The sequence below is a fragment of the Salvelinus fontinalis genome, chromosome 31 (genome assembly GCF_029448725.1).
Source record: "Salvelinus fontinalis isolate EN_2023a chromosome 31, ASM2944872v1, whole genome shotgun sequence".
Classification (NCBI taxonomy): Eukaryota; Metazoa; Chordata; class Actinopteri; order Salmoniformes; family Salmonidae; genus Salvelinus; species Salvelinus fontinalis.
The window spans coordinates 17,554,622-17,571,518 of NC_074695.1; the positions used below are offsets into that span (position 1 = coordinate 17,554,622).

General features: G+C 48.4%; 1 protein-coding gene across 2 annotated transcripts in view; it reads right to left on the reverse strand.

Moving 5' to 3' along the window:
• Positions 1-16,897, reverse strand: part of LOC129829690 (low-density lipoprotein receptor-related protein 1-like) — a 251,799-nt gene that overhangs the window by 89,039 nt on the left and 145,863 nt on the right. For both annotated transcript variants that reach the window (XM_055891550.1, XM_055891549.1), the window contains exons 22-26: positions 12,745-12,927; positions 11,537-11,734; positions 11,144-11,389; positions 10,448-10,645; positions 547-751 (exon numbers count right to left, since the gene is read on the reverse strand). In XM_055891550.1, the coding sequence (XP_055747525.1) occupies positions 547-751; positions 10,448-10,645; positions 11,144-11,389; positions 11,537-11,734; positions 12,745-12,927 (1,030 nt within the window). The remainder of the gene's footprint in view (positions 1-546; positions 752-10,447; positions 10,646-11,143; positions 11,390-11,536; positions 11,735-12,744; positions 12,928-16,897) is intronic.

The window sequence follows — 16,897 nt, forward strand, 5'->3', positions numbered from 1 at the left end:
GTAGGCTGTCATTGTAAGTAAGAATTTGGTCTTAACTGACTTGCCTAGTTAAATAAAGGTTACATAAAATATGGTATCTATTCTATGGTTCCATGTTATCTACCCATCGCATGGGTCCAGTGTGATGGCCCTGGGGTGCTTCACCTACCCCAGCTAGGTGGTCCTCATGGTGCTATTGTCTACTCTTCACAGTTCCAAGGACAGGCTTCAATGAGGCAGAAGTCTGTATGTTGATGTGATTCTGACAGGTCAGATAGCTAGCACCAACGACAAGAAGCTGCCATGTGGGGAATCGTATGTGGCTCGTTTCAGCTTGTTGTATCTTTTTATTGATATCATGTCTTGTTTAGAGTTTTTTGTTGTTGACTAATGTCAAAATCTACACTTTACTGTTCTATACTAATCTACACTTTACTGTTCTATACTAATCTACACTTTAATGTTCTATACTAATCTACACTTTACTGTTCTATACTAATCTACACTTTACTGTTCTATACTAATCTACACTTTACTGTTTTGTAATCTATAGTTTTGTTTCCTCACCCGTCTCTGGGGTCGAGAGCGATGGCCCGTGGGTGCTCCACCTCACCAGCCAGTAGGGTGGTCCTCATGGTTCCGTCCAGCTTGGCTACCTCTATCTGATCCAGGTTACTCTCCACCCAGTAGATGTTCCCTGCTATCCAGTCCACAGCCAGCCCTTCTGGAGTGGCCAGGCCATACTGGATTACCACCTCGAAACTGGTCAGAGCTGGAGGGGGTAGGAGGGGGGATGGAGGGGAGGAGAGAGGGGTAGGGTATGAAATGGGAGATAGAAGATGGCTGGGTTAGTGCCTTGCATAGGAAATTGTAGATTTGTTTGACACTCCAATCACCTACCTCAATACACAGAAGGAAAAAAACGATTGATGAAATTTGAAGAAAATAACATGATTAGATAGCTCTTCATAATGGACATGACAGAAATGGTACCCAGTGAACCAAGCTGTATTAGAGCTTTATGCAATGGGGTAATATCTGCTGAAGTAATACAATATGTCTGTCTAGCTCATGTCAAAAGACAGCAGCTAGAGACTAACTCCATCTTGCAGCTCACATGTTTAACTGCAGCAAACCGCTGACAAACTGAGAGGACTGTTTAGAATTCCTTCTCTGTGGAATCCGAATCAGTCAGTTGGTCAGTGTAGGATTTCCAATGGGGGGTTTCTAGTGTGGGGTTTCTAGTGGAGGGCTTCAAGTGTGGGGTTTCTAGTGGAGGGTTTCTAGTGGAGAGTTTCTAGTGGAGAGTTTCTAGTGGGAGGTTTCTAGTGGGGGGTTTCTAGTGGAGAGTTTCTAGTGGGAGGTTTCTAGTGGGGGGTTTCTAGTGGAGAGTTTCTAGTGGAGAGTTTTTAGTGGAGGGTTTCTAATGGGGGGTTTCTAGTGGAGTGTTTCTAGTGGGGGGTTTCTAGTGGAGAGTTTCCAGTGGAGAGTTTCTAGTGGAGAGTTTCTAGTGGGAGGTTTCTAGTGGGGGGTTTCTAGTGGAGAGTTTCTAGTGGAGAGTTTTTAGTGGAGGGTTTCTAATGGGGGGTTTCTAGTGGAGTGTTTCTAGTGGGGGGTTTCTAGTGGAGAGTTTCTAGTGGAGAGTTTCTAGTGGAGAGTTTCTAGTGGGAGGTTTCTAGTGGGGGGTTTCTAGTGGAGAGTTTCTAGTGGAGAGTTTTTAGTGGAGGGTTTCTAATGGGGGGTTTCTAGTGGAGTGTTTCTAGTGGGGGGTTTCTAGTGGGGGGTTTCTAATGGGGGGTTTCTAGTGGAGAGTTTCTAGTGGAGGGTTTCTAGTGGAGGGTTTCTAGTGGAGGGTTTCTAGTGGAGAGTTTCTAGTGGAGGGTTTCTAGTGGGGGGTTTCTAATGGGGGGTCTCTAGTGGAGAGTTTCAAGTGGGGGGTTTCTAGTGGGGGGTTTCTAGTGGAGAGTTTCTAGTGGAGAGTTTCTAGTGGAGAGTTTCTAGTGGGAGGTTTCTAGTGGGGGGTTTCTAGTGGAGAGTTTCTAGTGGAGAGTTTTTAGTGGAGGGTTTCTAATGGGGGATTTCTAGTGGAGTGTTTCTAGTGGGGGGTTTCTAGTGGGGGGTTTCTAATGGGGGGTTTCTAGTGGAGAGTTTCTAGTGGAGGGTTTCTAGTGGAGGGTTTCTAGTGGAGAGTTTCTAGTGGAGAGTTTCTAGTGGAGGGTTTCTAGTGGGGGGTTTCTAATGGGGGGTTTCTAGTGGAGAGTTTCAAGTGGGGGGTTTCTAGTGGAGGGTTTCTAGTGGAGGGTTTCTAGTGGAGAGTTTCTAGTGGGGGGTTTCTAGTGGAGGGTTTCTAGCGGAGGGTTTCTAGTGGAGGGTTTTTAGTGGAGAGTTTCTAGTGGAGAGTTTCTAGTGTGGGGTTTCTAGTGTGGGGTTTCTAGTGGAGGGTTTTTAGTGGAGAGTTTCTAGTGGAGAGTTTCTAGTGTGGGGTTTCTAGTGTGGGGTTTCTAGTGGGGAGTATCTAGTGGAGAGTTTCTAGTGGGGAGTTTCTAGTGTGGGGTTTCTCGTGGGGAGTTGCTAGTGGAGAGTTTCTAGTGGAGAGTTTCTAGTGGGGGGTTTCTAGTGGGGGCTTTCTAGTGGAGAGTTTCTAGTGGGGGGTTTCTAGTGGAGAGTTTCTAGTGGAGAGTTTTTAGTGGAGGGTTTCTAATGGGGGGTTTCTAGTGGAGTGTTTCTAGTGGGGGGTTTCTAGTGGAGAGTTTCCAGTGGAGAGTTTCTAGTGGAGAGTTTCTAGTGGGAGGTTTCTAGTGGGGGGTTTCTAGTGGAGAGTTTCTAGTGGAGAGTTTTTAGTGGAGGGTTTCTAATGGGGGGTTTCTAGTGGAGTGTTTCTAGTGGGGGGTTTCTAGTGGAGAGTTTCTAGTGGAGAGTTTCTAGTGGAGAGTTTCTAGTGGGAGGTTTCTAGTGGGGGGTTTCTAGTGGAGAGTTTCTAGTGGAGAGTTTTTAGTGGAGGGTTTCTAATGGGGGGTTTCTAGTGGAGTGTTTCTAGTGGGGGGTTTCTAGTGGGCGGTTTCTAATGGGGGGTTTCTAGTGGAGAGTTTCTAGTGGAGGGTTTCTAGTGGAGGGTTTCTAGTGGAGAGTTTCTAGTGGAGGGTTTCTAGTGGGGGGGTTCTAATGGGGGGTCTCTAGTGGAGAGTTTCAAGTGGGGGGTTTCTAGTGGGGGGTTTCTAGTGGAGAGTTTCTAGTGGAGAGTTTCTAGTGGAGAGTTTCTAGTGGGAGGTTTCTAGTGGGGGGTTTCTAGTGGAGAGTTTCTAGTGGAGAGTTTTTAGTGGAGGGTTTCTAATGGGGGATTTCTAGTGGAGTGTTTCTAGTGGGGGGTTTCTAGTGGGGGGTTTCTAGTGGAGGGTTTCTAGTGGAGAGTTTCTAGTGGAGAGTTTCTAGTGGAGGGTTTCTAGTGGGGGGTTTCTAATGGGGGGTTTCTAGTGGAGAGTTTCAAGTGGGAGGTTTCTAGTGGAGGGTTTCTAGTGGAGGGTTTCTAGTGGAGAGTTTCTAGTGGGGGGTTTCTAGTGGAGGGTTTCTAGTGGAGGGTTTCTAGTGGAGGGTTTTTAGTGGAGAGTTTCTAGTGGAGAGTTTCTAGTGTGGGGTTTCTAGTGTGGGGTTTCTAGTGGGGAGTATCTAGTGGAGAGTTTCTAGTGGGGAGTTTCTAGTGTGGGGTTTCTCGTGGGGAGTTGCTAGTGGAGAGTTTCTAGTGGAGAGTTTCTAGTGGGGGGTTTCTAGTGGGGGCTTTCTAGTGGAGAGTTTCTAGTGGGTCTCTCTCTCTCACACACACACACACACACACACACACACACACACACACACACACACACACACACACACACACACACACACACACACACACACACACACACACACACACACACACACACACACACACACACACACACACACACACACACACACACCTCCATCTCCCCATGTGCACTTGTGCAGCTATCCCTCTCTTATCCTAGAAAAGCCTGTGACCTCAATGAAAGCTAAGTAGTAATGGTGTACAACTGATGATTCTGTGGAGTCCTTCACATGGCCTTCCAACAGGCTTCTCACAGCTTGGTTGTTGTTATACTGCGGGAACCACAGTTGGCTCTTTTGTTTGTTGTTGGCAGTGCACAGTGACCATGTTTGCCCCACAGTTTAGAAGCTGCTGAATTGCTGAATCGTCTTCAATCAGAAGCAGCATGGACTGATCTATGGCTTGGACACAATGTCTCATAGGAGGGTTGTTTTTAGGAGGGGTGAGAACGGGGAGTGTAATGTAGTGTCTCCTACGCTACCCCACTGTGTTTGTGTGTGCGTGCACCTGTGTTTGTGCGTGCGTGTGTGTTGCTCTGGCTAAGGCTGCCTGCAGTCACGCAACGGATGGTGAAACAAATGGGAAGAGACAAAGAAACAAAGTTCGGGAAAAGTACATTCACTCAGAAAAAGTACACAGTTTGGGTAACCTATTTTCTTGTCCTAAGAGAATAATACAATGAAAGAAAAGAAAATAATAAAAACATTGTCCTTTCTACTACAGAGGCTTTCTAATTTTGAAGCCAGATCAAATCAAATCAAATTTACATACACATGGTTAGCAGATGTTAATGCGAGTGTAGCGAAATGCTTGTGCTTCTAGTTCCGACAATGCAGTAATATCTAACAAGTAATCTAACAATTTCACAACAACTAGCTTTTACATACAAGTGTGAAGGAATGAATAAGAATATGTACATATAAATATATGGATGAGCGATGGCCAAACGGCACAGGCAAGATGCAGTAGATGGTATAGAGTACAGTATATACATATGAGATGAGTAATGTAGGGTATGTAAACATTATATAAAGTGGCATTGTTTAAAGTGACTAGTGATACATCTATTTCATCCTAGAGATTTGAGTCAGTATGTTGGCAGCAGCCACTCAATGTTAGTGATGGCTGTTTAACAGTCTGATGGCCTTGAGATAGAAGCTGTTTTTCAGTCTCTCGGTCCCAGCTTTGATGCACCTGTACTGACCTCGCCTTCTGGATGATAGCGGGGTGAACAGGCAGTGGCTCGGTGGTTGTTGTCCTTGATGATATTTTTGGCCTTCCTGTGACTTCGGGTGGTGTAGGTGTCCTGGAGGGCAGGTAGTTTGCCCCCGGTGATGCGTTGTGCAGACCTCACTACCCTCTGGAGAGCCTTACGGGTGTGGGTGGAGCAGTTGCCATACCAGGCAGTGATACAGCCCGACAGGATGCTCTCGATTGTGCATCTGTAGAAGTTTGTGAGTGCTTTTGGTGACAAGCCAAATTTCTTCAGCCTCCTGAGGTTGAAGAGGCGCTACTGCGCCTTCTTCACAACGCTGTCTGTGTGGGTGGACCATTTCAGTTTGTCCGTGATGTGTACGTCGAGGAACTTAAAACGTTCCCCCTTCTCCACTACTGTCCCGTCGATGTGGATAGGGGGTTGCTCCCTCTGCTGTTTCCTGAAGTCCACGATCATCTCATTTGTTTTGTTGACGTTGAGTGTGAGGTTATTTTCCTGACACCACACCCCAAGGGCCCTCACCTCCTCCTTGTAGGCCGTCTCGTTGTTGTTGGTAATCAAGCCTACCACTGTAGTGTCGTCTGCAAACTTGATGATTGAGTTGGAGGCGTGCATGGCCACGCAGTCATGGGTGAACAGGGAGTACAGGACAGGGCTGAGAACGCACCCTTGTGTGGGCCCCAGTGTTGAGGATCAGCAGGGTGGAGATGTTGTTTCCTACCCTCACCACATGAGTGCGTCCCGTCAGAAAGTCCAGGACCCAGGGCCTCCCGGGTGGCGCAGTGGTCTAGAGCACTGCATCGCAGTGCTAACTGCGCCACCAGAGTCTCTGGGTTCGACCCCAGGCTCTGTCGCAGCCGGCCGCGACCGGAGGTCCGTGGGGCGACGCACAATTGGGCTAGCGTCGTCCGGGTAAGGGAGGGTTTGGCCGGTAGGGATTTCCTTGTCTCATCGCGCTCCAGCGACTCCTGTGGCGGGCTGGGCGCAGTGCGTGCTAACCAAGGGGGCCAGGTGCACGGTGTTTCCTCCGACACATTGGTGCGGCTGGCTTCCGGGTTGGAGGCGCGCTGTGTTAAAGAAGCAGTGCGGCTTGGTTGGGTTGTGCTTCGGAGGACGCATGACTTTCGACCTTCGTCTCTCCCGAGCCCGTACGGGAGTTGTAGCGATGAGACAAGATAGTAATTACTAGCGATTGGATACCACGAAAATTGGGGAGAAAAGGGGATAACATTTAAAAAAAAAAAAAAAAAAAGAAAGTCCAGGTCCCAGTTGCACAGTGCGGGGTCGAGACCCAGGGTCTCGAGCTTAATGACGAGTTTTGAGGGTACTATGGTGTTAAATGCTGAGGTGTAGTTGATGAACAGCATTCTTACATAGGTATTCCTCTTGTCCAGATGGGTTAGGGCAGTGTGCAGTGTGATTGCAATTGCGTCGTCTGTGGACCTATTGGGGCGGTAAGCAAATTGAAGTGGGTCTAGGGTGTCAGGTAGGGTGGAGGTGATATGATCCTTGACTAGTCTCTAAAAGCACTTCATTATGACGGAAGTGAGTGCTACGGGGCGATAGTCGATTACCTCAGTTACCTTAGCTTTCTTGGGAACAGGAACAATGGTGGCCCTCTTGAAGCATGTGGGAACATCAGACTGGGATAGGGATTGATTGAATATGTCTGTAAACACACCAGCCAGCTGGTCTGCGCATGCTCTGAGGACGCGGCTAGGGATGCAGTCTGGGCCGGCAGCCTTGCGAGGGTTAACACGTTTAAATGTTTTACTCACGTTGGCTGTGGTGAAGGAGAGCCCGCAGGTTTTGGTACCGGGCCGTGTCGGTGGCACTGTATTGTCCTCAAAGCGAGCAAAGAAGTTGTTTAGTCTGTCTGGGAGCAAGACATCCTGGTCCGCGACGGGGCTGGTTTTCTTTTTGTAATCCGGGATTGACTGTAGACCCTGCCACATACCTCTTGAGTCTGAGCCGTTGAATTGCGACTCTACTTTGTCTCTATACTGACGCTTAGCTTGTTTGATTGCCTTGCGGAGGGAATAGCTACACTGTTTGTATTCGGTCATGTTTCCGGTCACCTTGCCCTGATTAAAAGCAGTGGTTCGCGCTTTCAGTTTTGCTCGAATGCTGCCATCAATCCACGGTTTCTGGTTGGGGAAGATTTTAATAGTCGCCGTGGGTACAACATCACCGATGCACTTGCTAATAAACTCTCTCACCGAATCAGCATATACATCAATATTGTGGTTCTATGTTCTATGTTGGCTGATGCAAAACCAGGCAGACAAGCAGAGCTTTGAACATGCTAGTGATGGGTTTTCCAGAATATCTTCTGCCACTACCCTTGTCTCTTTGTGATATGTCATAAAGTAGTCATAGTGCGTTATTGTCCCAGAAAGGAGAAATTGGCTGCCGCATAATAGAATAAAAAAACATACACTAGAAAAGACACAGAATCACCCAAAATATAAAGAGATGCTTAAACCATCACTTCCCTCCTAACCCTCACCTCCTCCTAACCCAAACCTCACCTCTCCTAACCCTCATCTCCCTAACCCTCATCTCCCTCCTAACCCTCATCTCCCTCCTAACCCTCACCTCCTCCTAACCCAAACCTCACCTCTCCTAACCCTCATCTCCCTAACCGTCATCTCCCTCCTAACCCTCATCTCCCTCCTAACCCTCACCTCTTCCTAACCCTCACCTCCCAACACTTACCTCTTCCTAACCCTCACCTCCCTCCTAACCCTCACCTCCCTCCTAACCCTCACCTCCATCCTAACATCACCTCCCTCCTAACTTCACCTCCCTCCTAACCCTCACCTCTTCCTAACCCTCACCTCTTCCTAACCATCACCTCTTCCTAACCCCCAGCTCCCTCCTAACATCACCTCCCTCCTAACATCACCTCCCTCCTAACCCTCACTTCCCTTCCAACCCTCACCTCCCTTCCAACCCTCACCTCTCCCCTAACCATCACCTCCCTCCCAACCATCACCTCCCTCCCAACCATCACCTCCCTCCCAACCATCACCTCCCTCCTAACCCTCACCTCCCTCCTAACCATCACCTCCCTCCCAACCATCACCTCCCTCCCAACCATCACCTCCCTCCCAGCCATCACCTCCCTCCCAACCATCACCTCCCTCCCAACCATCACCTCCCTCCCAACCATCACCTCCCTCCCAACCATCACCTCCATCCCAACCATCACCTCCCTCCCAACCATCACCTCCCTCCTAACCATCACCTCCCTCCCAACCATCACCTCCCTCCCAACCATCACCTCCCTCCCAACCATCACCTCCCTCCCAACCATCACCTCCCTCCCAACCATCACCTCACTCCCAACCCTCACCTCCCTCCTAACCATCACCTCCCTCCCAACCATCACCTCCATCCCAACCATCACCTCCCTCCCAACCATCACCTCCCTCCTAACCATCACCTCGCTCCTAACCATCACCTTCCTTCTAACCATCACCTCCCTCCCAACCATCACCTCCCTCCCAACCATCACCTCCCTCCTAACCATCACCTCCCTCCCAACCATCACCTCCCTCCCAACCATCACCTCCCTCCTAACCATCACCTCCCTCCCAACCATCACCTCCCTCCTAACCATCACCTCCCTCCCAACCACCACCTCCCTCCTATCTATCACCTCCCTCCTATCTATCACCTCCCTCCCAACCCTCACCTCCCTCCCAACCATCACCTCCCTTCTAACCATCACCTCCCTCCCAACCATCACCTCCCTCCCAACCATCACCTCCCTCCCAACCATCACCTCCCTCCCAACCATCACCTCCCTCCTAACCATCACCTCCCTCCCAACCATCACCTCCCTCCTAACCATCACCTCCCTCCCAACCATCACCTCCCTCCTATCTATCACCTCCCTCCTATCTATCACCTCCCTCCCAACCCTCACCTCCCTCCCAACCCTCACCTTCCTCCTAACCCTCACCTCTTCCTAACCCTCACTTCCCTCCTAACCCTCACGTCTTGCTAACCCTCACCTCTTCCTAACCCACAGCTCCCTCCTAACATCACCTCCCTCCTAACCCTCACCTCCCTCCTAACCCTCACCTCCCTCCTAACCCTCACCTCCCTTCCAACCCTCACCTCCCTCCTAACCATCACCTCCCTCCTAACCCTCACCTCCATCCTAACCATCACCTCCCTCCTAACCATCACCTCCCTCCTAACCATCACCTCCCTCCTAACCATCACCTCCCTCCTAACCCTCACCTCCCTCCTAACCATCACCTCCCTCCTAACCATCACCTCCCTCCTAACCATCACCTCCCTCCTAACCCTCACCTCCCTCCTAACCCTCACCTCCCTTCCAACCCTCACCTCCCTCCTAACCATCACCTCCCTCCTAACCATCACCTCCCTCCCAACCCTCACCTCCCTCCTAGCATCACCTCCCTCCTAACCCTCACCTCTTCCTAACCCTCACCTCTTCCTAACCCTCACTTCCCTCCTAACCCTCCCCTCTTCCTAACCCTCACTTCCCTCCTAATCCTCACCTCTTCCTAACCCTCACCTCCCTCCTAACCCTCACCTCCCTCCTAACCCTCACCTCCCTTCCAACCCTCACCTCCCTCCTAACCATCACCTCCCTCCTAACCCTCACCTCCCTCCTAACCCTCACCTCCCTTCCAACCCTCACCTCCCTCCTAACCCTCACCTCCCTCCTAACCATCACCTCCCTCCTAACCATCACCTCCCTCCTAACCCTCACCTCCCTTCCAACCCTCACCTCCCTCCTAACCATCACCTCCCTCCTAACCATCACCTCCCTCCTAACCATCACCTCCCTCCTAACCATCACCTCCCTCCCAACCCTCACCTCCCTCCTAGCATCACCTCCCTCCTAACCCTCACTTCTTCCTAACCCTCACCTCTTCCTAACCCTCACTTCCCTCCTAATCCTCACCTCTTCCTAACCCTCACCTCCCTCATAACCCTCATCTCCATCTTAACCATCACCTCTTAATCCTCTCCTCCCTCATAACCCTCACCTCCCTCCTAAACCTCACCACCCTCCTAACCCTCACCTCCTCCCAACCCTCACCTCCTCCCAACCCTCATCTCCTCCTAAACCTCACCTCCTCCCAACCCTCATCTCCTCCTAAACCTCACCTCCTCCCAACCCTCACCTCCCTCCTAAGACAGAAGATAGAGCTTTTGACACAGTGATGGATTTGCCAGAACAATCTTCTACCATTATCCTTTTAATTTCTTTAATAATAAGTCACAGTAGTTATCTTCATAGTAGATCTTTAAGAACACAGGACATTGCTTTCTTTTTTCTCTCCATTAATGTGTTGTCATGGATGTCAGTTTGTATTGACTGCTATAGGAGTGTTAAAAGCTGGATTAAATGGAGACTGCCTCACCTCCGTTGTCGGACAGTTTCCCGCGATAGATCTTGTCCTCCACCACATCAGTCCAGTAGAGGGTGTTCTGGCTGAGGTGGAAGTCCAGAGCGATGGTGTTCCTCAGGTTAGGCACCAACACGCTGAACTCTCCCTTGTGGAGGTCAATACGACGGATCTCATGACGGTTGGAGAAGATGATGAACGGCTTGAAAGGATCTGAGGGGAGAAGTTCTTCTAGGTCAGGATGTATAGTCAGAGAGGAAACACTCAGGGCCCAACCATAACCACTGAGAGACCGGGTAGTACTACTGAGTAATACTGTAGTTTAGCCAAAGAGCAATATTTAAAAGACCTTCGCTACACCACACATTCAATCATTATTTTCTCTATCTCTTTTCTATTTCTCCACTACACGACTCCCCTGTTTCCCTCCTCCCCTCTCTCCTTCTCTCCTCTCCCCAAACCCCCCATCCCCTCCCCTGATCCCTCGCCATCCTCTCTCCTCATCAGTACTCTTGCAGCTCTCCATATCAGCCTCCAGTTCATTTCCATTTTAGCAGGACCACGCCTATTTTCTAGTTCTCTATTACCTTATCCCCCTCCCATTCTTCCTCCTCTCCCCTTTTTCCTCCTCTCCCATTCTTCCTCCTCTCCCATTCTTCCTCCTCTCCCATTCTTCCTCCTCTCCCATTCTTCCTCCTCTCCCCTTCTCACCAGTGCTCTTGCAGCTCTCCATATCTGTCTCCAGCTCCCAGCCCTCATAGCAAGAACACTTGACACTGCTCTTCTCCTGCTCACACTTCTGGCTGCACTTGAGGTGCTTGGCACAGAGGTTCATGATGTTGCAGGTTTTGTTGTCGGCGCCCAGCTCCATGCCCAGGGGGCAGGAACACATGAAGCCTTCCCCAGGGATGATGGAGCAGTTGTGGCTGCAGCCGCCGTTGTCTATGGAGCACAGGTCTGTGGAGGGTAGAGAAGTAGAGAGTGAGAGAGAGGGGGGGTAATCAATCAGATGTGACGTTAGAGGCAATTCCTACCTTGACTGAGGTGGTAGGGTTATGGGTAGGGAGAGTGAGTAAGTGAAAGTGTGAGACAGTGTATTCTTACCACAGAGTTTCTCGTCTGAGCCATCAGGGCAGTCGTCAGTGCCGTCACACAGCTTCTCAGCGGGAAGACAGACAGAGGCGTTGGTGGCACAGACGTGGTGGGACAGCTTACATACCAACGCCTCACAGTTGTCCTCATCAGAACTGTCCTCACAGTCACTGTCCCCATCACACACCCAGGCCTTACTGATACACCGAGCTGGGGACAGAAGTCACGTCTTACATATACAACAGGCTGAGGAGATAACCAGCCAAAATCACACCCGGGCCTTATTGATACAACAGGCTGAGGAGATAACCAGACAACATCACACCCAGGCCTTATTGATACAACAGTCTGAGGAGATAACCAGACAACATCACACCCAGGCCTTATTGATACAACAGGCTGAGGAGATAACCAGACAACATCACACCCAGGCCTTACTAATACAACAGGCTGAGGAGATAACCAGACAACATCACACCCAAGCCTTACTAATACAACAGGCTGAGGGACAATGAAACATCATGACAACATGAAAAGAGACACCAATCTGGTGTTCATTAGGTTCAACTCTTAATAGAGAAACATAGATGTGCCCTTGAGATGGTTTGTGATGGCTGATATGGCATACTGTGACTGCTGCTATGAAATAAATCTAAATAACTGCAGTGATTCAGTCTGTTTGTGAGTGCTGCTGGCCGTGTTAATCCCCTGTGCATCCAGGGGTCACGCATGAGTCAACCAAGGGGTCCAAGGGTCAAACAAGGGGTCAAAACCATCCTCGTTTTCAGAGAGCAGATGGTTGTCATATACTTCACTGCAAGCCCCTTGAGATAACAAGCTCTCTTAAGTGTGTGTGTGTGTGTGTGTGTGTGTGTGTGTGTGTGTGTGTGTGTGTGTGTGTGTGTGTGTGTGTGTGTGTGTGTGTGTGTGTGTGTGTGTGTGTGTGTGTGTGTGTGTGTGTGTGTGTGTGTGTGTGTGTGTGTCCGCCCAGACAATACTTGCCCAATTATTTACGGCATGAAGACTCCCTGACTTGTCACTGATTAAACTCATGAGGACAGAAAAGACCATGGCACACACTTCCTGAATCCTAACTGACTGATCTGACTAGAATACTAAAGGCCAAACACTCAGTTAGCCAATAGCAAAGAGGAAGAGACAGGGAGAGAGAGTGGTTTGCCAATTGCACTTGAGGGCTGAAAAGGCCACCACACACTCACCAGAGTTCCGGCAGCTGAACTTGACGGCTGGGTCACACATGTGTGTCACTCCCTCACAGTCGCTCTCATCACTCAGATCCATGCAGTCTGTGTCCCCGTCGCAGCGCCAGCGCATGGGGATGCACAGGCTGTCCATGCGACACTGGAACTCATCCACGTGGCAACCACCTGGAGGACGCGTTGCTAGGGAGATACAGGGAGAGAGATCCGAGTTCCATTCACATTTTTTACATATGAGTCATTTAGCAGACACTCTTATCCAGAGTGACTTACAGTTAGTGCATTCAACTAAAGACAACCACACATCACAGTAGTAGCCAATAGCAGAGGGGAATAGAGCATGGTGAGCAACAGAGAAAGCACACTTTCATTAGATAATCGAGTGAGAGAGAGAGAGAGAGAGAGATGGTTGTGAGGTCTGTGGTCCGCTCACCAACCAATAATTCACAAAATGGGACAAACACTAAATTGAGACTCTGCATGCAGAATTCTGCAAAAATATCCTCTGTGTACAACGTAGAACACCAAAGAATGCATGCAGAGCAGAATTAGGCCGATACCCGCTAATTATCAAAATCCAGAAAAGAGCTGTTAAATTCTACAACCACCTAAAAGGAAGCGATTCCAAAACCTTCCAAAACAAAGCCATCACCTACAGAGAGATGAACCTGGAGAAGAGTCCACTAACCAAGCTGGTCCTGGGGCTCTGTTCACAAACACAAACAGACCCCACAGAGCCCCAGGACAGCAGCACAATTAGACCCAACCAAATCATGAGAAAACTAAAATATAATTACTTGACACATTGGAAAGAATTAACAGAAAAACAGAGCTAACTAGAATGCTATTTGGCCCTAAACAGAGAGTACACAGTGGCAGAATACCTGACTACTGTGACTGACCCAAACTTAAGGAAAGCTTTGACTATGTACAGACTCAGTGAGCATATCCTTGCTATTGAGAAAGGCCGCCGTAGGCAGACCAGGCTCCCAAGATAAGACAGGCTATGTGCACCACCGCCCACAAAATGAGGTGGAAACTGAGCTGCACTTCCTAACCTCCTGCCAAATGTATGACCATATTAGAGACACATATTTCCCTCAGATTACACAGATGCACAAAGAATAAAAAAATAAAAAAACTATTTTGATAAACTCCCATATTTACTGGGTGAAATACCACAGTGTGCCATCACTGCAGCAAGATTTGTGACCTGTTGCCACAAGGAAAGGTCAACCAGTGAAGAACAAACACCATTGTAAATACATCCCATATTTATGCTTATTTATTTTCCTTTTTGTACTTTAACCATTTGTACATCGTTACAACACTGTATATATACATAATATGACATTTGTAATGTCTTTATTCTTTTGAAACTTCTGTGAGTGTAATGTTTACTGTAATTTTTTTGGTTTATTTCACTTTTGTATATTATCTACTTCACTTGCTTTGGCAAGAGAGAGAGTGACAGAGAGAGCGAGACAGAGAGAGACAGAGTGAAAAAGAGAGAGACAGAGTGAAAGAGAGAGAGAGAGACAGAGACAGAGACAGAGACAGAGAGACAGAGAGAGAGAGAGAGACAGAGAGAGAGAGAGAGACAGTGACAGAGAGAGAGACAGGGACAGAGACAGAGAGAGAGAGAGAGAGAGAGAGAGAGAGAGAGAGACAGAGAGACAGAGAGAGACAGAGAGAGACAGAGAGAGAGAGAGAGAGAGAGAGAGAGAGAGAGAGTGACAGAGAGAGTGACAGAGAGAGCGAGACAGAGAGAGACAGAGTGAAAGAGAGAGAGACAGAGTGAAAGAGAGAGAGACAGAGTGACAGAGCATTTATGGACAACAGTGTCTACCCAGAGAGTGACCCCTTAACAAAACTGGCCCAAAAGCACAAGATTGAAATTAACACAAGTGATCTGGCCCCAAGGGCAACATTTTGACAGCTGGAGGTGAATAATAAAAATGCATACTGTACATCAACTACTGGCGGATTGAGTTCGAAGGTCAGAGAAAGATGGAATGCGAACGAACATTGGAAAGAGACTTCACTTTAGCTGAAAACTTAACCTTTGTAAAAGACCTCAAACAAAGAAAAAAACTTAACCAACTTTAACCATTCAATAATAGAGGCAAAAACGTTCATAACACACAACTCCATTAAATATGGCAACCTAAGCCAGTTAGTCATTGACATGTAGGTCTGCAGGGTTAGACTGGGTTAAGTCTCCAAATGGTTCTCTGTAAAAAACAAACAATGACAAACTGTTCTGTTCTGTCTCACAGACATCATCGCCTGATGTTAGAGGAAGATTAAGGACATCATTAAGGAAGTGGAATAATGAAATCCCTCCATAGATGGGTCAGTAGTTGACATAGATGGGTCAATAGTTGACATAGATGGGTCAGTAGTTGACATAGATGGGTCAGTAGTTGACATAGATGGGTCAGTAGTTGACATAGGACACAATATATGAGAGAAGGGACCTGGGGAAGGCAATAGTATTGCTTTTCTTCCATTACTAATGACTTCCAGAGGGTTCGGTATGCATACACGCATGCAAACGCAGACGAACACACACACACACACACACACACACACACACACACACACACACACACACACACACACACACACACACACACACACACACACACACACACACACACACACACACACACACACACACACACACACACACACACACACACACACACACTCACTCACAGGATTCAAAGACAGACATATGCATGAGCACACACACGTGCACACGTGCACACAAACACACACACCTCTCCCCTGTCATTACAGGGCAGGCCAACTTCTAAGCAATTAACTCCTATCTCAAATCCAAACTGTGCTGAAGAAAAAAAGAGAGAGAGTGTTAGAGAGAGTTAGAGAGAGAGCATTAGAAAGAGTGCGAGCGAGTTAGAGAAAGAGTGCGAGCGAGTTAAAGAGAGACAGTTAGAGAGCGAGTGACAGAGTTAAAGAGTGTGTATGTGAGAGAGTTAGAGTCTGAGAGAGAGAGAGAGAGAGAGAGAGAGAGAGAGAGAGAGAGAGAGAGAGAGAGAGAGAGAGAGAGAGAGAGAGAGAGGGCTTTGGAAGCTCTGCCTGGCCTCCTCTGAACTCCGCCACAGCCTCACAGAAGTCATTACCAGTTAGTCATTACCAGTTAGTCATTGCCGGTTAGCCATTACCGGTTAGTCATTACCGGTTAGTCATTACCAGTTAGTCATTACCAGTTAGCCATTACCAGTTAGCCATTACCAGTTAGCCATTACCAGTTAGCCATTACCAGTTAGCCATTGCTGGTTAGTCATTACTGAGTCATTACCGGTTAGTCATTACCGGTTAGTCATTACCGGTTAGTCATTACCGGTTAGTCATTACATGTTAGTCATTACTGGTTGGTCATTATTTAGTCATTATCAGTTAGTCATTACCGGTTAGTCATGACCTGTTAGTCATTGCTGGTTGGCCATTACCGAGTCATTGCCAGTTAGTCATGACCGGTTAGTCATGACCTGTTAGTCATTACCGGTTAGTCATTATCTAGTCATTACCGGTTGGTCATTATCTAGTCATTACCGGTTAGTCATTACCTAGCCATTACCCTTTAGTCATTATAGAGCCATTACCGGTTAATCATTATCGAGTCTTTACCAGTTAGTCATTACATAATCAGTACCGGTAAGTCATTAGAGTCATTGCCCTTTAGTCATCACAGTCATTACCAGTTAGACATTACCAAGTCATCAACAGTTAGTCATTACCTAGTCAATACCGGTTAGTCATTACAGATTCATTACAGGTAGTCATTACCAAGCCCCTCACCGCCTAACCAGAGACACTGCTTACCTCCCAACCCCTCTGGCTAAAATGTCAAACAAGTAAACCATCCCTTTAACACCCCTGGCCAGCTCTTTCAACTCCAGCCTTTAATACCCCTGGCCAGCTCTTTCAACTCCAGCCATTAACCCCCCTGGCCAGCTCTTTCAACTCCAGCCATTAACCCCCCTGGCCAGCTCTTTCAACTCCAGCCTTTAACACCCCTGGCCAGCTCTTTCAACTCCATCCTTTAACACCCCTGGCCAGCTCATTCAACTCCAGCCATTAACACGACTGGCCAGCTCATTCAACTCCAGCCATTAACACCCCT